This window comes from Eschrichtius robustus, chromosome 13 (genome assembly GCF_028021215.1).
Source record: "Eschrichtius robustus isolate mEscRob2 chromosome 13, mEscRob2.pri, whole genome shotgun sequence".
In the NCBI taxonomy this organism is placed as follows: Eukaryota; Metazoa; Chordata; class Mammalia; order Artiodactyla; family Eschrichtiidae; genus Eschrichtius; species Eschrichtius robustus.
Window position 1 is genome coordinate 101,670,928 of NC_090836.1, and position 26,658 is coordinate 101,697,585.

Below are 26,658 nucleotides of genomic sequence, written 5' to 3' on the forward strand. Positions count from 1 at the left end.
ACGCTAAAAATATCCACTTAAGAAGGCTGATGGCGTTATGGCTGACTGGTGCCAACCTGGCTGACGGAGCCAGTGACGGGCGCCGGGCACACGGTCGGCTCTGAGCGACGGCTACTGCCTTCTGCTTCCGGTCCTCCGGTCTTGTTTCTTTCTGTGTCTCTGTGCCTGACACTGAGTAGATCAATGCCGGCTGCCTGGAGAAGGGTGCAGGGAGCAGCGCCCACAGCCTCCTTCGTGGGTTTCTGAGTGTTCGCTGAGCCCTGCTAGGTGCCTGGCCCCTCACAGGACTCAGCTGGGGGCGCCAAGGTCAGTCCAGTCCACTGCCAGGCATCCAGGTCTAGTACCTGCTCCCAGCCGCTGGACCAGGCAGCTGCAGCATCCTTGGGTCTCCCCTCCGGGGTGCCTATGATAAGCCTCCTGCCTCAGTCTCCCCTGGAGTCGTTCAGGGCTGGATCTTGGCTCCAGAGTTCCCCATCCCCAAATAAGGGCTCAAAACAGGCATGTGGAGACCCCAGAAGAGGAATGCACCTCGTGATGGGGACTCCAGGAACCAAGGTGCTGAGTGTGCATTTGCAACCCTCTTCCTCCCCGGCCCCTCTTCCAAGAGGAAGAACTCTGGTCCTTCTCCCCAGGGAAGAAGCTGGGCCCTGGGCCAGGAATGGAGGAACCTCCAGGAGCTGGAGAAGCCGGGATCATCCACTTAATACAGAGCCGGGATGGGGGGAGGGGAGAAAGAGAGCGAGGCCACAAGGCTGAAGAGTTCTGGAGATGAAAGTAGAAAGAGTGAGAGCAACAGCGAGAGAGAGAGAGAGAGAGAGAGAGAGAGAGAGAGAGAGAGAGAGAGAGGCCCTTGGGGAGCGGCTGATGGGATCCGTGCTCAAGGAGACGCATCTCAGCGACGCCTCGGGGCTGGAACGTGGATGTTTGGAAGATCCAGGTGACAATTTGGAGTAAAGCAGCACAGACTCTAGCTCTTGTTCTGGGAGAAACACTGATTACAACCCTCCTGCCCCGACTCTCCAGCCTCCCCCCACCCCCAGTTCGACATCACGCATGACCACACCCACCACCGCACCTGGTCTCAGACCTCCACCTGCCTGAGAAGCCCCACCTCCCCTCCTGTCCACAAGGCAAGGCTTGTTTAACCTCAGACTGCTGGGGCCCACGGCCTGGCTGTGCCCCTCATCCCCCCTGCGCCTCCCCCAGGCTGTACCCCATCATCCTGTGACGGTTACCCGTGTCTTCGCTTGCCCCACTTGCTTCTGTGTCCCCAACACCCAGCACAGAGCCAGGGTGGGGTAGTGGCTGCTTGGGAAACTTCAGCCAAACCAAACAATGAAAGGGAAGACAGGTACACACACGGGAAGGGGAGGGACTCCTGCCGGCACAGAGGGCGGGGAGCTGGAAGCAAGGGGCAGTGGGGCAGGAGCTGGAGCCAACTGTTCACCCCCTCCACCCCCATCACGTGCTGACCCTACTGGCTGTGCTCCTCGGGAAAGCTTCTCCGTGCTTCCAGCACTTAGCCCCCGGGGTCGTAGCAAGAATGAAAGCATGCCAACGGGCGCGGAACACAGCAAGTGCTCAGCAGATGTTGCTGGAACCATGGGCGCCCACCAGGAGGCCCAGCGAGGTGAAGGTCTGCTCTGGTCTCAAAGTCCATCCCCTCTCCCTTCGGCTGGTAAAAGGAAGCCCAAGCAGGAAGTCCCCGGCCCAAGGTCACACAGAGTGCGGAGGGCAGAATGGGAGCTGGGTGGCACTTGGGGATCCCCTAACCCCCATTGCGTCCTTGCACGTTCCTGATGCTTGTTCTTGTACGAAGACTCATATGGTGATGGAAACGCCGTTCTGAGTCTGCCTGTATGAGAACCAGGAGGACACAAAGAGGCTCTGAGCTCGGAAATGAAACATCTACCCGTACTGAGGGCAGAGCCCGCGGGCTGGGAGCCCAGCCTCTCATGAAGACGCCATGAACCCAGACTTTACGTGCAATCCCAACAGGCTTGCATGCTCTTTCCTCTCCATAGCTGATGTCCTTGAACCCCATCTGGATCACACAGCACAGGACCTGGTACACAGCAGGTGCACAATGTGTGCAATATGGAAAGGGGGAGACCTCAGAGACAGGCAAGGGTTAACAGCAAGGGAGACTGAGAACTGTTAGGACCAGAGGCAGCGACTCAGAAATGGACCAGCGTGGTCCCTCTCCGTGCAAGCAAACCACCCCGGGTTCTGCAGGCAGGACGGCAACAGCCCCTAAGGGCTGGCTCACATCACCGTCTTGTCAAGAACATGGCAGGGGGTGGGGGGCACCTTCGTTTACATGGTAGAGTCTCAGCTCTCAAATCACTTGGCTCCTGGTAATGAAGTTTTCCAGTGGTTCTCAAACTGTAGTGCCTACAGGCCTCACCCCCAGAGATTCCTGGTTAGGAGGCTCTGGCTGAGACCCAGGAATTTATTTTGACAAACACCCCAGGTGTGTCTGCTGTGGGAGACCCACATTTCAGGAGACCACACCTTTGGGGCGGAGCCAACAGCTGTTTCATGGTCTGTAGCTTTGGGTGGGCTTGTGTGTCCCCTCCCCCCTCCTCAAGGTGAAGAGCAGCCTCTCCTCCACCCATCACCTCCACACCACCAGGAGCCTGGCTCGGGGGCCCCGCCCAGAGGACCCACTCAGTCCACATTTGTCCAGCTGAGCTGAGCAAGGCTACGTCTTTGCTTCCTTCATGACAGATGGGGCAGTTATTAGATCAGTAAGCACAAGCTGATTTAAGTGTATCTTGTTAATTATTTAAGTCATTCATGATGGAAAAGGTCACTATCTGTTAGCTACTTAAACGATCATGAACTAGCTTGGTTGCATCTGCAGCAAGGAAGCAGCAATGGTTAACTGAGCACCTACTATGTGCCGGGCATTTTGTTTGATCCTCAGGATGGCAGGGGTGGGGTGGCGGGGGTGGGGGGGGTGCGTTCTTACTCTCCCCTTCTTCACAAGGATTGGAAGGTTAACAGGGTGAAGGAGCTTGCCTGAAGTTACAGAGCTGGTAACTGGCAGAGCTGGGACTAGAACCTGGGTTGGGCTGCCTGCAAAATTCATGGCTTGGCAGGGATCACTGTGTTGTAGGTTTCTGCACCTGGATCTTGCAGGCTGGGCTCAGTATTGTGGTGTCCTGGGATGATGTGCCCCGTGCCCTGTGTGCCCATGGCTGCGGCTCAGCCCCTGCAGAGCAGCTGAACCCTACACCCGAGCCCTGGACTTGAGCATCTGCACTCAGCCTGGCTCCTGCCAGGGGCTGATGCCTGTTCTTGGTGCTGGCCAGCCACACAGTGGGTTCCTGCTCCAAAATGCACAGACCCCTCCTCTCTCCCTCCAGCTCTGCACCACCCAGGGACCCCCAGCTTAGGTTATTCTCTGCCTCCCACCAGACTGGAGATGGATAGACATGAGAGTGGCAGTCTGTCCATTTCCAGGAAATCATGAACTCGCCCCTGGGGCAGGGTAACCAGGCTCTGCTGGGGTAGCCACCCTTTAAGGTCAGCCGAGATCCCACCTCCCTGACCGGCTTCCTTCCCTTCCTCTGAGCCATCACTGAGCAGCCTGCCTGCATCGCCCTCAGATGCCTTTCTGTGACTCAACATATATGCACGATGGAGCCCAGTAATAAATATACTTATTTTCAAATTTCATGCCAAAAAAAGCTTCTCCCTCAGCCCCTGACAGATCGACTTGCTTCCTTTGACCAGACTGTGAAAGCTTGGGAAGCCATCCAATTTCCCTTTTTGCCTTGGCAGCTAGGAAACTCACAATTCCACTTTATGCTCAGTGGCAACAGCTCTCACACCAGAATCTAAGCAAAATAAACTTGCAAGCTTTGTTTCTAAGCTCTGTTTCAACCTTTCATTTCGGCTGTTCTGTCCAGGCACGCGTTGTTACCATGAGCCACTTCACATCTTTCTTGGCACATAAGATAAGCAAATCATCCGGTAATTGACAAGCCAATCACAGCAGCAATAATGATCTGGTATTTTCCAAGCTCGTCAAAGACAAGAGATCACAGCCACTCACCAGGCAGACGAACCCTGGAAGCTCACCAGCGGCGGGCTGTGGCTCTCTCTCTGCAGCGTGTGTGCGGCCTGGGGGGCTTGAGGCAGGGGACCCGGCGGAGGCTGGGACTGCAGCGCCGGCTGCCCTGGCCGGGGTGCCCGCGCAGGGTTCCCCCACCGCCTGGGGTCCTGTTTCATCCACCGTCCATGGATGCCCCACCGTGCCAGGTAAACCTTGCAAATGTCGTAGTTCATTGCCGAGTAATACAAAAGATCCAGGACCAGCAGCATCAACACGAAGAAGCCATAGATCCACACTCCCAACAAGGCGGTGTAGTTGCTGCGGGAAAACGGAGAGAGGCTGAGAGAGGCCGGGACAGCCACCCCGCCGGGGCTGGAGTTAATCAGGGGGGTTGATTAGAAAACGTGGCACAGAGGCTACTTCGGGGTCTCAGAGAGGAAGGTGAACCCCTCTCGGGGGCAGGGGATCTTAGCTCCCTCTTCTCATGCCCACTCCCCACTTTCCTCTCCCCCACCCGCCCTGTTTGCCCCCTCCCAGATGCCTGGAATCCACTGCCCTGGGCCTGTCCCTCGAGCATCCCCTCCAAGGCCCCAAGTCCTTGGGCCGGGAGCCCAAGGGGCCTCACACTGTTAGGCCCTCTGGAAGAAATTTTCCGCTGGGCATCTGGGGCTCTTGCGTTGTGGTGGCCCCTACTTTCACCCTCCTGCCCCCCCGACATGGGCGCTATGCCCAGACCTGCCAGCTGTCTCCCGCGGGTACCTCCCGCTTGCCCACCCTCCTGGCCTTGGCTTATGCTACTCTGGCCACCTAGGAGGCTCTCTTGGCATCCCTCGTCATCTCCTCCCCTCCCCTGCCAGCTCCTCCCCATCTTTCTGGACCCAGGGCAAATGCAGGAAGTCTGTCGTCTTAGGACAAACTGACCCAAGTTCCCGCCCCTCGGCATCCACACTGGGCCGCCTCACACCCCCAAGTTCTGCGTGCGACTCAGCCAGGGCATCTGCCCCCTGGGGCCGCTCCCTTCCAGCCTGCTCCATCGCGCTCCCTCTCTCGGAAGCCCGGGAATCAGGGCATCCGCTCAGCTGCCCTCCCCACACCCCACGAACCAGACACGGGTGCATCTGCACCACCAGCCACGTGCCTTTCACACCCACCCTCAGGCCGCTCCCCGACAGTCGTCTCCACCAGGCACCCCCAGACTGCACGGCTGGGGGTCTCCGGGCCCCCTGACATCGGTTCTTTTATTCCTTCACCCAACATTTCCACGCTGAGGGCCAGTCTGCCCCCCAGAAGCAGAGATGACGGGGGTGGTTTTGAGCTGCAAATGCCCCTTAGTGAAGGGAAGCTGGCTGCCCCCCGAGGAGCTCACTGGGACACTGGGCCTTTGCACAGGCTGGCCTTCTGCCCAGCCACTGCTTTCTGCCCCCCCACCGCCTTCCTTCCTCCCCAGCCTGACTCCCACTGCCTCTTGGAAACTGTTGGGCCCTTCCTCTGGCCTGAATGCCCCTCAAACCCTCCCCCCACCACCCAGGGCCATGCTGGCAGGGTCTGGGTATATCCTCCCGCTCAGGCCAGGGTCCGAGTCTCTCCCGGGGAGGGCCATTTCCTGGCCTCACCACTGCAGCTGGACCAGCGGAGCTCCAAACGGTGCTCGCCCGGGACTGCGGTTGTTTAAGGGACCGATTTATTAGTCACTCAAATGCCACCTCCGCCTGCTCCCCGCTGCAGGCATCTGTTCAGGTGGGTGTGAGCTGGCGGGTGGCAAAGAGGAGGCAAAGCCAGTGTCCAGCCTCGCTGCCCCCTGGGGGGGACCCGCCCTGGCTCTCAGCAGACAGGCCCCTCGGTGTCCTGGGTCCCCTCACAAGGTCCCTCTGGATGCTGTCTGAAGCCCGGGGGCACGGGTGTGGAGCCAGGAGGCCCTGGCTCCGGTTTCTCCTTGGCCTCACTTTGCTGTGTGGCGTGGGAGGATGCCCGTGCGTCTCTGGGTCTGGAGGAGATGATGTGAAGCCCCTCCCGGTCTCGGTTTCCAGACTCTGGATCTTCCCAGCTGGGTTCAGCCCTGCTCAGCCTTGGCCTCTGCAGTGAGAAGGGCGCCGCTCCCCTCTGGGTCCTCCAGCCCCCTACCAGGGCTGGGCCCAGGCTGGGGAGGCTGACTTTCGCCCACACGTGCCCTCTGCCCGGAACGCCTTCCTTCCCCACACTGGCTGGGGGCTCCCCGAGGGGAGGTTCTGTGTGTCCCGAGAGCAGGCACGCACTGGCAGGTGCTTAGGACTTAGTATCTGCTTGAGGAATGAGTAACCCAACAATTCCGCATCACGGCACCTTGGATCCCTCTGCAGCTTCATCTCCAGCCACCACCTCCATGAGGCCCGCGGCCGTCCCAGGGGCTTGTTCACGCTAAGGTGTGAATGACTGCCTGCCAGGCCCACCCGCCCCCCCCACCCTCCCCAGCCCCCTCAGCTGCCTCATTTCAAGGGGAAGCTAGCTTCACTTGGAGATATCTAGGTGTGAATGCCTGCCAGGGAACAGAGGCCAGCAGCCCTGTCTGGCAGGCCGAGGCAGGAGTCTACGTGGACAGGGGAGGAGGGCCTGGCTTCGGCCCCTGGCACCCCTGCTTTCCCCAGCACCCCCTCTCCAGCCTCCTCTCTTGCCCCCCAGAGTTGCTCTAAGCATCAGGCTTTTCCTTGGTGGTTCCCATGGCGGCAGCTGCGGGCGCTGAGGGAGAGGGTGGGGAGGGAGAAGCAGGGGCAGCTGTTTGCAGATGCTGCCGCACTGAGAGAGGGAGTCCACGACGCCAGCTGGGGGCGGGAGCTGGACACGGCTGGGCCTAAACCATCAGGACTCAGAAATAATAACAGCAACCAAAGCAGCAGCCGGTGGGCATTGTTCTAAACGCTTTACACGTCTTAGCTCGTCCGACGACGCTCAAAACGCACATGGAAGGAAGCATTACTGCCATCATCCCCCATCCCAGAGATGGAAACTGAGGCTCAGAGGAATTAAGACACTGTCTAAGAGCTCACAGCCATTAAGTGGCAGAGCCAGGATTTGAACCCAGCAATCCAGCTCCACAGCACACACTCCTAACCGCTGCACCATACCGCCTAAGGCAGGCGCCACCTGTGTTTCCTGGGCAGACAAGCCGCCTCCAGGCTTTTGCCTATGCTGCTCCCCTGCCTGGAACTTGCTCCCTACCGCCTGTGCAGGCAGCTGGCCCCGCCCCCATGTCTGAGCGCAGCTATCACCTCCTCCAGGAAGCCTTCCCTGACGTCCTGTGTTAAGTCCAATCCCTCCCCTGGGCTCCCAAAGCCACCGGGCTTCCCAGAACACATTGTGTTGTCTTTGCTGTCTTGTAGGACTGCCTGCACCTCGAGGTCAGAGCTCCTTGGGGCCAGGGTCAGAGTTCAATGCTCGGCCTGGGGCTGCTTTCAACGTTCCTTAAGCTAATATATATTGAGTGCTTATAGCGAGCTGGTGTCAGTGGCAGCCTTGATAGTAATAACTTCTTCACTGGACTTTACCTCCTCTATGCATCTTCTCTAGTAGTTAATCGTGATACTAGGAATCACAACGTGCCCGTGCCTTGTGTTTCTGAATCTTTGCAAAAATACTGTGAGTTAGGAGCCAGTATCCCTAATTTACAGATGAGGAAATGGGGCCCAGAGAGGCAAAGTCAGTGGCCAGAGGCTACACAGCTGGGGAGTGGCCGCATTGGGATTTACACGCAGGTCTATCTGACCTCAGAGTGTGCTGAATTTTGGGGAAATCCCAAGGTCAAGTCTGAGACAGATGTCCAGGCAGGAATTCCCCACATCTGCTTGGCCCACTTGTCCTGGCTCATCCTCTACCAGGAATTGCGGACAGGTCCCAACCTCCCCACCAACAGCATCCTGCATCTCAGTGTGTCATCGTCATGGTGTGCATGGGCACTGCTGAGCCTGCTGGCCTCTGCAGCCAGCTTGCTGTAACTGGCATGGGGTTTGGGGGGTGGTAGCACCCCCCATGATCTCACCGCCATGATCTCACCGCACCCCGCCCCCCCAGCTCAGAGAAGGGAGGGGCACACCCGCAGGAGGTGCCACCTTTGCTGACTCCCTCTGCCCTGCAAGGGAGGCCACCCTGGAGGTGGCAGCCGGCTGGGAAGCCTGGGCCATGGACGCCGTCCCCAGGCAGTTCCCTGCCTTCCAGGGCCTGCCCTCTCCATGGTTGCCTGGCTGGAAGCATTCTGGTTTTTTAAATCTAATTTAAAAATGTAATCTGGAAATTAATTTCATCCAGATGCAGGGGTCTTTGTTGAGTGTGTGTGTGGGTGTTTTATAAAGGGCAGAAGAGAAAATAGAGGCTGTTTTATGGGGCAAGATGTGAAGCCAGCCAAAGCCACAGATAGCAATTTTTCAGTATCTTTTGGAATATTTAATGATTCAGATTCTTTTGCTGCTTCCCAAGCAGTAAACAAAACCTTCTCTGATGGAGGAATGTCACTGAATACCTTCCGGGAACAGGAGCAGGTACGTCAGCCGGCGGAGGCCAGATGGAGGTCCCATCGCCACCCATGGGCAGTCCCAGTTGAGGACGGAGGACAGGGTTCCTGAGGCCGTCGTGTCAGAAAGGAACATCAGCTGCAGAGCTCACAGCTGGGCCCAGGCTGGCTGGGAGTTGGTTCATGGCCCCTCAGTCGACTTCACCTAAAATAACTGAACCAGCTCACGGGGAGGCCTGTCAGTCAGTGTGACAAGTTGATAACCCTGGTGACTAAATTCTGGGCCCAAGAGATTAGGCCTGTGTGGATTCAAATCCCAGCTCGGCAAAATTCTTTCTCCATGATCTGGGGAAAACGAGCTTTACTTTCCTCATCTGTAAAATGGGGATAACAATATGCCCTACTTGGTGGTGCAATTGTGAGGCTTAATGAGATAACACGGGCCTGAAGGAGAAAGGACCCAGTGAGTGCTGGCTCCTGTGATTAAGGCACAGAGGGAACGCTCAATAGATCTAGGCCCAGAGAGGCAAAGTGACTTGCCCAAGGTCACACAGCAGGATTGAGGTTGTCCAGTGCCGTGGAGGAGCATGGGCTTGGGGCTAATGGAGTAGCACTTACTAATACCAAAATATTCACTGTTCTCCCTGCAGGCCTGCTTACGGGGCCCGGCCCTGCTGGTAACAGCCTTGGCCAAGTGATGGGCTTTGGCCACAAAAACATCAGCAGAAGTATCAGGCTGATTCTGAGTGGAAGCTTAGGAGTTACCTTGTAATTTCAGCATCACTCTTTCCCCTCTGCCATGGGGACATCCTGCTCTGGATGAGGACTGCTTGATCAGCTCGGGTCACAGAATGCTCCCAGCCCAGAGCCCCAGGTGACCCAAGAAAGACCTGGCGTGTGAGTCAAAAATAAGCCTTTGTGTCTCGAGTCCCAGGGACTCTGGGGCTGCTCCTTATCTCAGCATAACTGAGCCCAGATGACCCACACACCCGTCCCAAACCCTGCTGTGCCACTTGTGTGCTCTATGACTACAGGAAAGTTCTCACCTTCTCTGAGCCTCAGCCCTGGTGTAGGGAGGCCAGCGGGACCTTCTTCATAAATACCTCTACTCGGATTAAAGGAGTCAGGGCAAGTAAGGCCCCTTGCCTTCCACTAAATGCTCGTAAACGTTCATATATGTCCCTTCCCCTGGCTTGGAGGGGTGTATTCAGATTAGGAAACCTCATGGATTCTAGAACCTCTTCAGCATCACAAGGCTGACGGTGTGTAGGTATGTCTTACGCCTAACAGGGCTTGAGAGGGCTGAGCAACTGACAAGAACATCCAGAAACTTCCGACCCAACTCAGGAGCTGGATTCAGAGCTTGAAGCATGTTTGACGGTGATGTAAGGCCTGCAGGACAGGGCCCAGGTAGAGGAGACCCAGGGTACTGGGGTTCTCAGGTCCTCAGGCCTGGCCAACCGCCACATGTCAGCTCTCGGTGTGGCTGGCGCACCTCTGGGTACTGGGAAAGGAAAGCTACTGGAGGAAAGAGGTTTCAGTGCGGCCGAGGGAAGAATGACAACCCATTACTTCCCACTTTGAGGCCCTTGAAGACCCTTCTGTCTTCTGAGAATTCCTGCCCCAGGCTCCCACCCCCGGCAGCCCATCTGCCTGCTGAAGGAACACCCACGCACTGCACAAGGCTCTAGCACATGACACCTCTGCCAGAGGGATGTCCCCTGCCCCCAGAGACAGCTGACCGCTGACCCCATATACCCCGTCCCACCCTGTGCCCTGGATCGATGCAGCCACTGCTTGTTCAGGGCCCTGGGTGGTCCCTGCTGCTAGCGTCCCAGCCGGCACCTGGCACGGGAGGGTGTGCAGTACACTCCTGAATGCCAGGGACTCCGCCCAAGTGGCTAGAAGTGGCATCTCACTGTGGCAACAGGCTTGGCGAGGTTGCTTCCCTAGCTCTGTCCGCCTTTCTGCCAGGCAGCCAGAACCAAAACAGACCATTCTGTTCCTCCAGAGAAACACAAATAAATAAGTCATCAGAAGCACTCTCCTTTTCCCTGCCACCAGCCCCGCCTCCCAGCTGATTCACTGGCAGGGCAGGCGAATGTCAGGCAGCCCTTGCTGTTGACAGGCCCCATGCATCTTCATAAAGCCCCAACGGGGGTCACAGCTGCGCTGGTCCATCTAGATGGGCTGCCAGTGGGTGCTAACCTTCTGGGATATTGGAACACCTGGCCTCTTGGCTGAGGTCTGGCACATTCCCCAGCATCAGACAAGTCCTGGCTTTCTAGATGCACCTGGGGGTGGCAGAGCCCACTGGCCGGAACAAGGGCCCTGGTGTCCCTTGGCCTTGACTGTGGCTGGAACAGGTGACTTCACCTGCCTGGGCCCAGTCCCTTCTTCCTTCCTCTCAGAGTAGCTGTGAGGACTAATGAGACAACAAAGGCATCCTGCCCAGAAGGCTCAGAGCTCCAAAGGGCAGGACGGTCCCAGAGGTGGACTTTACCTGGCTCCCCTCACACAGCCGGAGCACTCAGGACCTCTTGGCCAGGCAGGCCTGTCCCAGCCCATTCAGTAACCTATCCTCCCACATCCAGTGGCCCATCCTCCAGTTGTCCTCTCTCTGCCACAAGCTCTGGCTGGACGCAAGACCCTGGTCCAGCTCCCTGGGCTCAGGCCTTCTCCCCAAGATCCCCCAGCTCAGGCAGCTAAGCGGGGGCCTCCAGGGCTTCTTATCTGAGCTCTGGATTGGCTGTCTCCTGGGTGACCCCAGCCTCTCCTCTCCACGGGGCCCCGGTCTTGCCCAGGTCATCCTCATGATTTCTGCAGTGTCCTAGGTCCTTGTACCATGCACCATCCGTGAGCACAAGTCCAGCTTAAAGCTCTCGGGGCCCCTCACCACCCTCAAGAGGAAGCCCAAGCCCCTCCCCCTCTGCCCCCCAGTCCACGAGGCCCCACCCCATCCCGCCAGTCCCCGCTGCATCGCCCCATGGGTCCCCTGGCATTTCACACTCAGGCTGCAGGGAACTCTGTCTGGAAACGCTCATTCCTCTGGACTGTGTGGCTCCCACCTTCTTCAATACTTTCGGATGCAGGACACCAAGCACCACGCCTCCCTCGTGAAGCCCAGGAGAGCAGAACAGCCTGGGTGAGGAGCCCAGCCCAGCTCCTCTGGGCCTCCGTCCACGTCTGTGGGAAGGGAGGTGGCAGGAAGCTCGGTGGAGAATAACGAGGAGGGATCCCTCCAAAGCAGTGCTCTCAGCCGGGAGAGTCCCGCACCCCACGCTTGCCAGCGTCAGGAGACACGGTTGGTTGTCACAGCCCGTCGGTGGGGAGGGGGTGTGCTCAGCGTCTAGCGGATGGTGGCCAGGGTCTCACAATGCACAAAGCAGCCCCCAGAAAGGAGGATTAGGCCCCAGGTGTCCACCGGGCCGCGGTGGGGGTCCCTGCTCTAGGCCCGCCATCGGTGGAAGTCCCAGATTTATTAAAGCAGCTCTGGACCCAGGCTGGCTCTCAGCTCCACCCCGACTGGCTGCCTCAGTCGGGCAAGTCATCAACCTCTCCACGCCTCACCTTCCTGTGTGTAACGGGGGCCAAGGGTGGGCTGCTAAGTGACTTCAGAGGGTTGAGCACAGAGCCGGCCCCATGCCGCTAGCTCCATAAATGCTTGCCGAGGTGCCAGAATAAAAGCCAAGCTAAACTTCCTCAGTGCGTCCATGCCTCCCCAGGGAAGGGCTCTGTTTTGTGGTCCAACTCTTCATCATCTGCAGCCAGGGCCCACTGTGCCGAAACGATGGAGAATTCCGTGTGAATCCTGTGTAAATGTGCAGATCACAGAAACCTGTGGGCTTCAAAACGAGGATCCCAGACGCCAGTCGCCAGAGCCTTGGAGAAGTCTGGCGGTCTTGCCAAGCCTCTGTCTTCTGTCTGGCTTTCAGCTGGCAACGACAACACTTCAGGGTCCTAACCCCAGTCCTGGCACCACCCTCCTCCCTCAGGGAATTAGTCTTTGGTCTTATAAAAGGCTTGGGTCAAGTTCCAGGCTTGATTCCAGTCCTCGTGACAGAAAAGGCTTGCTGAACTACTTCACACAGAATTATTCTGAGGTCTGAGCAGATGGCAAGATATTCAGGGGAAGCACCCGTGCATTTGAGGAAGGAAGGCTGGGGAGCTGGCCTTGGTGGGAGGAGGAGAGATTCAGACGATAGTCAAGGGATTTGCATCTCCTGCCTGATCAAAGAGAAGAGGCAACTTCCCCCAAGTGAGCGTGGCATGGTGGCAAAACATCCAAGCCCCAATATCAGACAGAGAGATGGAGGCTCAGACCCCCACCCCACCACTCCCAGTGGTGCCACTAATCTCTTCAACAGTCACTCAACAAACACTCCTTCCAAGTGGATTTTTCCTTACCATGAAAAAAATATATCTACCCCAAGAGTCAGCTTCAGGCTTACTGGGAAAATATCTGAAGCATCCCCACTAAAGTCAGGAAGAAGACAAGATTGCCTGACAATTTTAAAGATGGTTTTAGAGGTACTAGCCAACACAATTGGACAAGAAAAAGAAGTGAGGCACAAAAATTGGAAAGAAGGAGATGAGATGATCATTGTTTGCAAATGGCATAATCGGACACCTAAGAGAATCAGCTGAAAAAAGTATTACAAAGATAAGAAATTTCAGTAAGGTGGCTGAGTAAAAAAATACGTATTTAGAAATCATTAGGTTTTATCATTTAAACAACAGTTGTTTAGAACAGTGGTCCCCAACCTTTTTGGCACCAGGGACCGGTTTCGTGGAAGAAAATTTTCCCATGGACTGGGTGGGGGGATAGTTCAGGCGGTAATGTGAGTGATGGGAAGCGATGGGGAGCGGCAGATGAAGCTTCGCTCGCTCACCCGCTGCTCACCTCCTGCTGTGCGACCCCGTTCCTAACAGGCTGTGGACCGGTACTGATCCGTGGCCTGGGGGTTGGGGACCCCTGGGTTAGAAGATACGGTAGAAGAAAAACCCCATTATAAAATAGCAGCTTGAAAAGAAATAAATATGAATAAACACAAAAGATACGTGCAATATCTATATGAAGAAAACTCCAAAACATTATAAGAGAAAATGTGAACAAACGGAAAGACACATTGTATTCTTGGATAGGAATATTCAATGTCATGAAAAGTCCATTCTCCTTGAATTAATCTATGAATTTAACATAATCTCAGTAAAAAATACTAACTAGATTTTTTTTTTTGGCAGGGAGACTACAAAAGCCAATTCTGAAGTTCGTATGACAAAAGACCTGGGGGAATAGACTAAGAAGACATTAAAACACATCAAAAGCAACAGTAGTTAACACAATGAGGTATTAGCAAATGTATAAGTAGACCAATGAAAGCCATCACAGTCTACCCAGATACTCAAATCTAGTATACTATAGTATACAATAAGTTTGCATTTCGCATCAGTGAGGAAAAGATGGACAATTCAATGATTGCTGTTAGGATAACTGTCTACCCATTTGGGGAAAAAATAAATTTGGATTCCTACTTTACATCCAAATAGACTACTTACATCCAAATTTTTAAAAAATCTTACATCCAAATAAATTCCTGACAGATCAAAGATTTGAAGGCAAAAAATTAAAACATAAAAGAAGTAAAAGACAACACGAGGGGGTTTTTAACAATCTCAGAGTTGAGAAAGTCTTTCTCTGTGTGATACAAACCCCACCAGACATAAAAGAAAAAAAATGGGTACAATTTGATTACATAACAATTAAAAATTAAGCATGAGGAAAAAAGCATCACAAATTCAAAGACAAACTGAGAAAATATTTGCAATGCATCCTATTTCCTTCATATGTAAAGAGTTCCTGTGAATAATTAAGAAAAAGGCCAAAAATTCAATAGGAAATGGCAGAGGACATAAACAGTTAGCTCACAGTAAAAGAAATACAAGTGACTCTCAAACATGTGAAATATGCTCAGTTTCGCTCATAGTAAGAGAAATCAGTGGATGCTATTTCGATCCTATGTGCTTTTACTTAGCATATTCTCACTGCTTTTCTACCAGCAAACTCCTCCTCTTTCTTTACACTCATATCCCCTCCATCAGGGCTCTGGTCTCATGTGTTTTAATCACCTTAGGGAAAGGGGCTGCATGGGATTAATCTCTGGGTCAGGAATGTCAACCAATATGTGTTGAACAAATAATGAATGAAAAAGGAACTCAGGCCCCGTGGATTCCAGGTCCAAGCACCTTTCATGCCTGAAAGTCTTCCATATCCTTGACCTCATTTAACTACCACAGCAGCCCTGGGAGGTAGGTATCACATGCCCATTTCTCAGATAAGAAGGCTAAAGTCCAGACGGCAGAACAGGTCAGAAAACCTGTCACCTGAAGACTTTCCCAGACTCCTTCCAGGTCCACCCATCCTTGCACTGGTTGCCCAACAGCTGGCCTGGAGGCTGGGGTGTTTTGGCGGCACCCGGACTTGACTGGGGCCCAAGGCAGTGGGGCTGTGGCCCCAGCGCAGTACTTACTTGTGCATGTAGCCCTCGGAGCCGGTCGTGAGGTTCGCCTGCATCACCGCCTGGAACTCTGTCTCATTGCAGCAGTATTTGAAAACCGTGTTGTTATGGTGACAGCAGAGGATGAAGGTTTTGTTGTCCGAGAGCCGGGGGCAGTGGAAGCCAAAGTGATAGCGGCCTTTGTGGTCCGTGTATGGCTCACAGACCCGGAAATGCGCGGACAAGACTGGAAAACACAGTCACCAGGTTTGGTGGGGTCCCTCCTCAGGCCCAGCTGGCCCGAGACCCCCACCAGTCCATGAGGACCACGGGCAGAGCCTGGTTGGCCTATTCTAGGGTTTTGCCCACCTCTTCCCTTGCCAGGAAGGCTTTGTGGTCCAGTGTGAGCCTCCCCTCTGCCAGGAAGCCTGCTCTGGCTCCTGTCACCTCCCAGGCCCCCCTCGGCTACCACCCTGCTTATACTGTGCTGCCCAGACTGGGAGCTCCTTGCAGGCAGGGCTGAACTTAAGCCTCACATGGATCCCCTCCAAGGGCTTGGCACACAGCTGGCACTCAGTTAGGAAACAACACTAACTGAGCACCTACTATGTGCTTCACAGGCTCTATCAGATTTAATCCGCTTGGCCATCCTAGCAGGCAGGTCTGGGATCCCACTTTACAGAAGGAGGAACCCGAGGCTCAGAGGTGTACAGGGACCTACCTGAGCCGGTTAGAGGTGGTGGAGCAGGAATCCAACCCAGGCCTGCCTGGATCCAAGGTCCAGGAGCCTCTCCCCTCCTCCATCACTGTGCAGACTGGTGGTGGACTCACCAACGAGTCCAGGCTGGCCTGGGTGGTGAGTGGCATGGGTGCAAGAACCTGGTCCCACTTGTAGAGAAAGCGGTGTCCCCTCGTATCTTGGTTTCTACTAAACTGATGCCCTACACCCGGAGGTCCCCAAGGGCCTGCCTTGGTGGCCCCAGCTCATGGCGATAAAGCTGCCCTGGCCTTGGACCCTCATTCTCCTGGCTCAAGGCCAGAGGCCCTTATTCAGCCACCGATGACGCTGAAAACCCAGGACAGTATTTACCAGTCGTGCTGATGATGATAAACAGGAGGGAAAGCCTGAACAAATATAACAATGGAAAAAAACGTGGAGCCCGCTGTCTCCAGCTTAATTAGTGTCTTCACAAAAGGGACTGCTGTATCTAATTTGTATCGCTGAAAAGGGGCTTCCTAGGCTGAATACATTTCTCCAACCACCAAGGCTCTAGTTCTGCAGAAGCGCCTCTGTTAATTGAGAGCTCTGTCTCTGCTGAGAGGTTATGAGACTCCAGCCCACACAGCTCCCAGCGCCAGGGGCTGCCGAGGGGATCCCAGCTGGGCTGCACTGGCTGATGGGAGGGTGGGCCTCATGTGCTGGAGCGCCGAGGCTGGCTTGGGTGGCTTCGTGAAATCCTGGGCCCCTTCCCCAAAGTACAGCACCCTCTTTCGTGGGGACGGGCAGGATCACTGCGGGAAAAGGGTCTCAGCCTCTCAGGAGTCAGGGGAGCTCTCAGCCTCGACCCTGGGAAACAGAAGACCCTCTTATGGATGCAGAGGTCACTAAGGAAGCCCCAGGTGGATGCACCATCTCATTTGATCTCATGTATTCCCATTGTACAGAGGAGAAAACTAAGGTTGAGAGCACCGGTCTCAAAGTGTGGTCCCTGACCTGCTGCATCTGCATCCCCAGGGGACTTGTCACAGATGCAGTTTCTCAAGCCCCTCAGCAGACGTTCTGAATCAGAAACTCTAGGGGTGGGGGATGCAGTCTGAATCTTAGAAAGCCCTGCAGGGGATGCCGATAGACTTGGTTTGGGACCCACTGGCCTGGAGGAACAACGTACCAGAGGCTAAAGGTGAGAGGCAGAGGCAGGAGGTGAATTCCAGCCACTGGCCAGCCCCGGTCCAGATTGATGAGAAAGCCCTGCCGGGGGGTCAGCTCACACTCGCTGGCAGGAGGTTCGGTGTGTCAGCAACACCCAGAGGCTGGTCAAGAAGACAAGCTGGGGCCCTGAGGCCACAGGACCCAGGGAGGGAAGGAGCAGAGTGGTGGAGGGGACCTTTGAGCTGGGCTTCGGAGGAGCCAGGTGTGCAGAGATGGAAGTGGGGAGGGAGGCCCAGCCAGGGAAGGGATAAGGAGAAGTCCCCAGCGGCTCACCCCGGCCACCCCTGGACCCCGGCACCACCTGCTTTGACCGTGTGTGAAGACAAGGAGGCCACTGCTGCTTCCTGGGGAAGAACGTGCCGGAGCTCAAGGAGTCCCGGCCCGGAGCCAGACAGCTGGTCTGAATCCTGGAGCGCACAGGATCACCTGGGCCATCACAGCCTCTCTGCGCCTCCTTGCCCTCAAGGACGGAAGACCAGTGGTCTCCCGGGGGCTGGGGGCTCCGAGAAGCATTTGTGAACAGCAAAGCGTAGGGCCGGCTTAGAGCAGGGAGGGTGTAAGCGAAAGAGTGGAGATAAAGGGCAGCGTTCCGGCCTCCAGGCACGGGTGCATCGGCTCTGGGGCTGTGCCTGGGGCCCGAGGGCAGAGGGATGGTCGTTAGGAGGCCAGCGTGTCCTGAGTCACCAGGAAAACCGGCCCACGCGCGGAGAGGGGACACCGAGGGGAGAGCCACTCTCTTGGGTCCCGGGGTCTTGGCGTCCAAGATAGGACCCCGATCACCCCCTCCACACACACACACACACACCTGCGAGGCTCAGGGTCTGTGTGGCCATCACTTAACAGCCAGGTGACTGTGTCCACTGACCATGTGGCCTCAGGCAGGTCTCTTTCCTGGTCTGAGCCTCAGTTTCCTCATTTGTAAATGGGTGAGGAGCTCCTCTCTCCCAGGGGACAAGATGATCTACCGCATGAGAAAGCAGTGGGGAAGGAGTTCTGTGCACAGTGGCCCCCAGACCCATGGCCTTGGCCTGGCTTTTTCTCTGCCATCCCAGGGCCCTTCATGGCATCCTTCTGAACCACGACCCCCAGCAAAGGGGCAAGGGGCCCAAAGCTGCAGGCTGGTGTCCACAGCCCTGCCAGAGCAAGAGGGCGCGAGGGCATACGTGCACACACACACGAGAAAGAGAGACAGAGACAGGGACAGAGGAGGAGAGAGACGGAGACAGAAGGAGACAGAGACGGGGGGACAGAGACACAGAGATACAGAGAGGGAGACAGAGGGAGAGACACAGAGAGAGCAGGCACCTTGCTGAGACCAGGGCTCGCGCTGGGCCAGCCCTGCTGGCGGGAGGTAGGGTGCACTTCTCCAGTCGGCCAGCTTCACTTTGGAGCAGCCGAAGGACTTGGCTTACGTTCATCTTTGTGAACAGGAGCGTGAAAGCCCCCCTGCTGGGATCAGGGGGCCCGCCTAGGGGACTGGTCGGGTGCTGGGAGATGGGGCCCCGGCACCACTCTGTCGGGGTTGGAATCCAGCACCTACACTAGCTGTGTTGTCTCTGGCTGTCAGTTCCCTCTCCAAGCCTCAGTTTCCTCCTCTGTACAATGGGATGGCTACGACATCGCCTGACCTTGACTTGCTGGGGTCAGGAGAGAATTCACCGCATGTAAGGGCTTCTCCCAGGACTTACCGGCAGCCACTGTTAACCCCACAGTGTCCTCAAGAATCTCCCAGCTGAGCTCCCCGAGGCAGGCACGTGGGGCACGGCACACAGTAGGTTCTCACCAAACAGCACCAAACATGAGCCCCTCACGAGGCTGGTGCCACTAGGGCAGGCACCCCCGTCAGCGCCCGGAAGCCCGGCTGAGCACTGACACCAAGAAGGGACCACCTCCCCCTCCCGCCTCCTGCCGAGCATCGCGGAGGTTCTACCTGCGGAAATCAGCAACGAGAGGACGGCAAGCACGTTCAGGGGCTGCTGGCCACAACTGGTCATCGTTTGGCTTGCATCGATTCTTCGTGCGCTGCCTGTCGAACGAGAGCCGGGAGAGGCCGGGTGTGGGCTGTTTTGTCTGCGCTGCAGACACTGGCTTTGCTGCCCACGGCAGGGCCGGACGGGCACGGGCAGGGAAGCAAGTCTGCCGGGAGCAGGGGCCGGGCCGCAGATGGTGGAAACACCGCCATCCAATTTCCCTTCTGGAATGAATGACCTTCCCCCACCAGTCAACTGTCATCTCCCTTTCTTTTCACGGCAAAATGAGACTTAATCAAAGGAGGACGGCTGGCTCAGGTGGTGGAAATAACCAGCGGGCTGAGGCCGGTGGGCACGGGAGTGAGAACGGTGGTGAGCGAGGGGATTAGAGGCGAGCTCATGCACCTGCAGGGGGCTGGCGGGACCCAGGTCTCCCTGCTGTGTCGCTAACGGTGACTTCCATTAACCCCACCCCACCCCCACCAGCATGCATCCAGCTGGCACCTTCCAGGCATTAGGGACATGGCAATGAACTAAACAAACAGACTCGAGATGGAACTCAATAGAAGCTGTCCCTGCCCTGGCTTGCATTCTAGTGAGCAGGGCTGACAGCTCACAGATGAGTAGTTCAAAGGCTGGGAGGTCCCTGGGGTTGCACCCCAAAGACTGAAAGCAGAGACTCAAGCAGATACTTGTCCACCCATGTCCACGATTCACGATCGCAAAAGGAAGAGACAACCCGAATGTCCATCGACAGATGATGGATAAACACTACGTGACATGTACTACAGTGGAACATTACTCAGCCTTAAAAAGAAAGGAAATTCGGTCACAGGCGACAACACAGATGAGCCTTGAGGACATTACACTCAGTGAAATAAGCCAGACACAAAAAGACAAATACTGTGTGATTCTACTCATCTGAGGTCCCTAAAGCAGTCAAGTCCATAGAGACAGGAAGTAGGATGGGGGATGCCGGGGGCTGGGGGATGGGGAATGGGAGTGAGTGTTTCATGGGGACAGAGTCTCAGTGTGGAAAGATGACAAAGTTCTGGAGATGGATGGTGGTGATTGGAAGAAGTGTTGCATGGTGAGGGAGAAGCAGGTGCAAAGGCCCTGAGGTGGGAGCAGCAGGGAGGCCAGTGGAGGATGGGGGGAGGGGTGGGTAGCAACAGGCCACCTAAGGCAGGGCCTTGGCCCTCAGTGGCCACTTTATATCAGGTTGTTGAAACCTCGGGACAAACCTGAGGGACAGGTTCCCTCACTATCATCACGCCCCCCACTCCCCGCTGGGGCTTTGGGAATAGAGGCTGGGGAGGAGGACCAAGTGTCCTCTGTGTACTCTGTGTGGCCTGCTAGAGCCCCACCAGGGTTGTAGCTGCATGTGGCTGGGGAATAATTTGCTGAGCACCTACTATGTGCCAGGCTCCAGGCCAAACAAGGTCCTGCACACTACCCTCTATCCTCACGGCACCCCTGATCAGGGAGAGCTCTGGGACCCCAGCTTGGGTCCAAGGCAGCTCTGAATCCTGCTGAGTAGCGAGCAGGCAGGGCAGGGAGCCAAGGGGGCAACCCAGAGGCCGGAAGCTTCGGACCGAGGAGGCAGTGCCAGATTCACAGCCAAACACAGGGTGCTCACGGCCAGGCCCTGCCCTTGCTCTGGGGCCTGGGGCTTCTCACCTGCAGCATGGGTGGTAGGGAGGCACCCAGGGTGTCAGTGCTGCTTGGAAGGTTGGGGAGCCAGAATAAGAAAAGGGGGTGGCAGGGCTGTTGGACGAAGCCTGGACGCCTTAATACGATGCTTACTCATGGTGATGTTGGTGTCAGCCCCTGGGGAGGGCCCTGCCCCCGCCCACCTCTCCACGAAGGCCTCTCTGCTCCCCCAGGAGCAACCCTGCCCCCAAGGGCTGTGAGCTTCTTAATTGCTCTGAGCCTGGGCCTCCTCCCTGCCTCCCTCAGGGCCCTCCTGGGAGGATGAAGGAGATTAAAGCATTTGAAAGTGCTTAGGAAAGGGCACTGGGGAAACCTAAAGATCAATCCTGGAAAATGCACTGTGGGGGTGGGGAGTGACAGGTCCTCTGAGATGAGTCCTCCCTGCCATGTGGCCCTATTCCGCAGATGGGGAAGCTGAGGGCCAAGACGGGTCTCCAGATTCCAAGCCCTTCTAGCCCCTGGAGGGTGGAGTTGCTCACTTTTTAAGCTGGGGCTCCAGTCTGAGAGCTGGTGGGTTCATTGAACAAACGCTTGGGTGGGGGTGCGGGTCCACCTCTGCCAGGTGCCCAGCCCTCCTTCCTGCTGCTCCCACTCCCTACAAAGCCCTGCGTATACTGAGGGGGGCTATCACTCACACCTGGGGTGCCCTCCTCTCTTTCCTGTGAGTCCAAATCCTGCACCACCTTAGAAGCTGTTACAATGCCACCTCCCCCAGGAAGCCTGCCTTGATTCCATCAGCTGGAAGAAGTTTGTCTCTCCTTTGAGGTGTATCATATTCTATCTCTTCCCTCCTTAATGTGTTAATTCATTTATTCGTTCATGTATTCTCTCAACATCCACTTGCTGACCCCCACTTATCCACTTGCTGACCCCCGGCAAGGGCCTGGGCCGGGTTCTAGGGACTCAGGGTGTCCTGGGTGAGGGCGCCCAGCAGCTCTACCTTATGGGACTGGTCCTCATGCCCTCCTCTATCCGACTGTGAGAGTCCTGGGCCAGGGCCTGGCCAACTGGGGGTCACGCAGACTGGGTGAGACTCCCAGCACGACCGGCACCGGCCTCAAGCCCTTGGCCCGTTGGGGGCGCTGAAGCAACAGGGCCTGTTGTGGATGTATGGGTCCCGCACAGCACAGGTGTACCCCGTCACAGTGATGCACTGTGACTCGTCAGTCCCCTGTCCAGCAGGGCCCTCCCTGTGATCTGCTCAGTCCCCTCTCCCTGGCTGTGCGCCCTCCGCCCCGCCTGGCCACCCACGGCTGCCTCAGGATGAGTCAACGGGTGACAGAAGCCACAGCCCTGTTGGTGGGACAAAGGTGGAGGTGGGGGCTGCCCCACCTCCTCAGACCCCCGGGAAGCTCAGGTGCTGGCGCTGAAGGCTGAACCCGTGGTGGAAAGAAAACCCCACCACGCGTCACTGGGAAGTTACATAAAAATTCCATTTCTAATGATCCAAGACAGCAAAGCTATAAGCCAGCATCTCTATTCCTGGCTCGGTGGGAGAGCTGCTTTGGAAACTCCGCGGCTGCCATCCCTGTGAGGTTTCCACGAGAGGGCCGGCTTCAGAGGGCACACCATCAACAGCACCCATATTCACCTTAGCACCCTGTGGGGTCCGCAGAGGGGGACCTGGGCGTGTCACGCTGTCAGGTGCCACCACCTGGGACCCTCCCCCACTGGTGACATTTGGCGGAAGCCCCTCCAGCAGAGGTGGGAGTTGGGGCTGAAAGAGTGAGCAGCCCTCATCCTGCCCCCTGGGCCCAGCCCCGGTTCTGGGGTCTGCAGCCGTGGGGCTGCTCCCTGGGACTGGCTTAGACCAGCTGGGCTCTTCACAGGTGCTGGGCGCTGGCTTCTCACCATGTTATCTCAGATAGTCCCCGACAGCCTGATGAGGCAGATATCAAACTCCCATCTGGTAAAGCAGGACACTGAGGCTCAGAGAGGTGAAGTGACTTGCCCAAGGTCACACAGCCACTCAGTGTCTCAGACAGGAAGCAAGCCCAGCCTCCAAACTCACTCTCCCTCCTGGCACTATAGGAGTTTCCAGAGCCTCCCGAGCCCCCGACCCTCACTCCTCAGAAAGCACATTTACCACAGACAGATTTGATTTATTGACCCGCGTTCTATTTCTTTGAAAACTGGTAAACTACCCACAGTGGTAGCTGGTGGCCAATGATAAATCTCAAATAACAGGGAGACCATTCTGGATGAGCAGGACTCCCCAAGCTGACTGCTTCCAGAATCACAAGTCAAGTACGCATCTGTGCATCCACCCCTTGGGTCAGCCAGGGACTGCTGTTCCCAGATTTGAGGATTATTTTTAAACACCGAGTTTGGCGAGGCCTGAGTGGAGAGGATGGAGGGCATGTGAAGAGAAACAGAGCTGGCGAAGATGAATTAAAGCCCACTGGCAACAACAACAGATCTGTTCTCGGTCAGCCAGGCTAGGCAGGGCTTGGGAAGGAGGGAGGGGGAGGCGGGCCCTTGGTGCGGGGCAGGGGGCACTGCCACGGACCCTCCAGGACCCCCCATGCCTGGCGGCCCCCGGCTCAATATCTGAAGGTTCCTTAGCCCACCATGACCTCCCCTGGGCGTGGCCAAGAGCATCCCCTCTTGCCTGGACCAGGTCAAGGGCAGGGTGGCCTGGAGGGTGGGCCTTGGGTTTGGGCCACACTGCCTGGCTCCACCGTGTGACCTGGGACAAGTGTCCTCAGTCTCCTCGGCCCTAAAAGGGGGATGAAAATAGTATCTAATTCACAGAGTCCTTGTGATGATTGAATGAAGTGATGCATCAAAGTGCTTGGAATGGGGCTGGTGCTCAAAAGTATCCGTGGGGAGCGCTCCTTGCCGCTAGATAACTCTGCCCCAGCCTCGCCCACCAATCCAGGTCCTGTTGACTTCCTGAAATGCCCATCTGACCACCCACCCACCCACCTCCTTAGGGGTCTTGGCAGCTCCAGGTTCAAGTCCATGCTCACTTCCCAGGCCCGAGGTGGTCTGGCCCTTGCTGCCTCCTCTGTCTCTCTCTGCTCCTCAAGGTTCAGCCCTCCAGGATGTGCCTCTCCTCTGGGCCTTTGCACACGCTGTCCCCACACTGGGGACACCCTTCCCCTCTCCTGCAGGCGGGCAGCCTGGACCCAGCTTTTGAGGTTCAGCTGAGGTGCCCATCTCTCAGCAAAGCTTTTCTCCCTCTGATTCTCTCACTCCCCTGGGTGGGCTCCCGAGGCTGGCGTGGGCGGGAGCATGCTGCCTGATTAGTTTGTGTCCCAGCTTGAGAGCAAATGGCTTAGAGAAAACGGGTGGCAGGCGGGGGCGTCGAGAACCCAGATCCCTGCCGTAGGGGCCTGACCTCTTTAGACCCGGCCACCTGCGCCCCGCATTTCCCAGCAGCAAGAACAAAGAAGGGCACATGACTAGTTAACACACCGGTCACCCAGACACATCCCACCTTGCCCCACCCCTGCAGGGGTGCAGCTCTGCAGTCAGCCCCGTGGCGGGCGGGGTGAGGACGGGTCCCGACCCAGCCTCCTGGGCATTGGGTGCTGGTGGTAGAGCACAGGAGTCGGGCCCTTTGCTCGGGCTGGCCCTTCCCTGGGCATCTCTTCCTCCAACTCAAATGTCCAAATCAGACCTACCACGAGGTCCGGCTCAAATGCCACCTGGTCCATGAAGCCGCCTCGGCTACTCGTCCTCGCCACGCCCAGTGTCCAGGGAGTGGGTCCTCTTCTGCATGCCCATCAGTGAATACCTAACGGGCCTCTACAGGGGGCCAAACCCAGCGCTGGGTGGGGGTCGGATTCAGCCACAAACAAGATGGACCAGGTCTGGTCGCCATGGGACGACGGTCTGGGGGGGACAGTCAGGAAGCAACTGATTCCATGATGAATTAGTAATTAAGCTTGGGTATTCTTCTTCTTATTAATAGTAGTATGAGCATTATAAATTAGTAATTAAACAAGGATAGAGCCCTTTGGGGCCTCACAAACGATCCTGTGGGCAGAGCAGGTGCCCAATAGACGGGTATTGGAAATAACCCTGGAGACAGCCACTGGGCGCCCACCCTGGGCCGGGAGGCGTGCGGAGCACTTGACTCCGATGAGCTCACTTACTTCTCGACACCCTTAGGCTGTACCACTGCCCTCCCCGGGGTGTGGATGGAGGGACGGGTGGGGCAGAGCCAGGATGCCAAGCCCGCACTCTGCTCCTGTGCCCTGTCTCCATGGGCAGATAGGAGTGTTCACTCATCAGGCAGCACACGCCTGCACACACATGTCTGCAACAACACGCACACGCACATGCATACACAACCCCCTGCTGCCCACACACACATACATGTGACAGGCACACACGGTATCAGCGGCGACCTTATCCTCCAGCAAGTCCCCAAGTTTCCAGCGCCTTTCTCTGGCGATGCAGACCTAATCCTGAGTTTGTGAACTTTTATTTTTAGGACAACACACACTTGGAGGTTATGAAATCTCAGTCTGAAACGTGACGTCCAGGAATAGACGCCGGTGTGAAGCAAGATCAAGGTGTGTCCTCCTGACCCCTGGGGCCTGCGGAGGGAGTGGCGGGCGGGTGGGAAGCAGGAAACAAGACGGACACGGGCCAGACTGCGACAGGTTTGCCTGCAGCCGGGCTCTGGGCTGCATGGCCAGCAGTCACGGCCACCGTGAAGCGCACCCCAGCTGGGGCCCAGCCTGTGTCGGTCAGCCCCTTTCCCTTCCCACATCTTCTCAACCTCACGCCGGCCCTGAGGTCCACGCTGCTCCCATCTCGGTGGCCGCACCCCACCCCGTGAATCCGTCAAGCACATGGGGCCATCCTACACTTCTGTCCCCGAAACCTACCCTCACCTCGGAGCCAGACAGCTGCCTTTCAAAATGCAAATCCCATTGCATCACTCCCTAATTAAAACCCTCCAGGGGCCTCCTACAGCACGGGGTGGGCGGAAGGGCAGGGGGAAGGCCAGACTCCTGCCGGGGTCCTGGCACCTCCCCGGCCAGGGAGGCCCACCCTCCAGCCACACTGGCCATCCTGCAGCCCCTTCACCATGCCCCCCACCCCACCCTGTGGCTTCCCTTCACCTGGTAGATTCAGATGAATCCCCCAGTGCCTGTGTCCTCCAAGAGGGGTCCCCTGACCCCAGCACGAGGTCGGGGACCCTGCCGCGTGCGCTCATGGCCTGTCCACCTCTCCTTCAAACACAGATAGTGGTTTATAGTTGCACGCTTGCACAGTGGCTCTCTCTGAGCTGCGTCTGTCCGCTCCCCCAGACTGTGAGCTAGACAAGGGCTGTGACCCAGGACCGGTGGCATAATTTGCAGGACCCGGTGCAAAATGAAAAATGCAGAGAACCATTTTTGTTCAAAAATCAATAAGCATTTCTAGACAGCGACGGCGGAGCATTAAACCAAGCGCGGGCCCTTCTGAGCGTGGCTCACACACCGTGAAGCTGGCCTGGCTGACTCGGTTTTGGATTGTCACAATGCAGCATGGGCCCCGGCACATAGTAGGCACTTTATAAACACTTGTTGGCTTGGCTGAGTCAGGCTTTATCATCTCCATTTTTCAGATAAAAAATGGCGGCTCAGAGAGCCTAAGTGATTTGCTTAGAACTGGAGGCTGGCAGGGCTGGGACTTGAACTCAGGTCTGTCTGACTCCAAGCAGGGGCTCAAAGTGAATGCTGGGGTGATGGCACAGGTTTTGGAGTCAGGCTGCCCCAGCCTGGAATCTGAGCCCTGCTGCTAAGTAGCTGAGTATTCTAGGCAAGTTATTTCACTGGCCTCAGCTTCCTCGTCTGTAAAATGGGAACCATGACCCCCACCCCTAGCTAGGGTATTGAAGAAAGATGGAAAGGACCAGGACTGCTAGCAGGGCACCCAGCACATCGAGCAAATGCTCCGTAAATGGCTCTTATCTGGTGTTGCCCACTGTTGTTTCCAAAGCCGGTGGTTTAGGTCCCTGGGAAGTTGCTGTGCAAAGGAAAGTGTGTTTGAACTCTTCCTTTGAT

The 26,658-nt window shown here is 56.6% G+C and overlaps 1 protein-coding gene across 2 annotated transcripts in view; it reads right to left on the bottom strand.

Moving 5' to 3' along the window:
* SHISAL1 (shisa like 1) overlaps window positions 1-26,658 on the bottom strand; it is an 80,967-nt gene that overhangs the window by 33,690 nt on the left and 20,619 nt on the right. Inside the window, exons 2-5 of one of the 2 annotated variants that reach the window (XM_068561562.1) lie at window positions 18,898-18,993; window positions 15,071-15,284; window positions 4,064-4,381; window positions 1,230-1,855 (exon numbers count right to left, since the gene is read on the bottom strand). In XM_068561562.1, coding sequence (XP_068417663.1) covers window positions 1,822-1,855; window positions 4,064-4,381; window positions 15,071-15,284; window positions 18,898-18,961 — 630 coding nt within the window. In that variant the 5' untranslated portion in view covers window positions 18,962-18,993 and the 3' untranslated portion in view covers window positions 1,230-1,821. Of the gene's footprint in view, window positions 1-1,229; window positions 1,856-4,063; window positions 4,382-15,070; window positions 15,285-18,897; window positions 18,994-26,658 lie in introns of those variants that run through there. The other variant, XM_068561563.1, reaches the window with a different exon arrangement.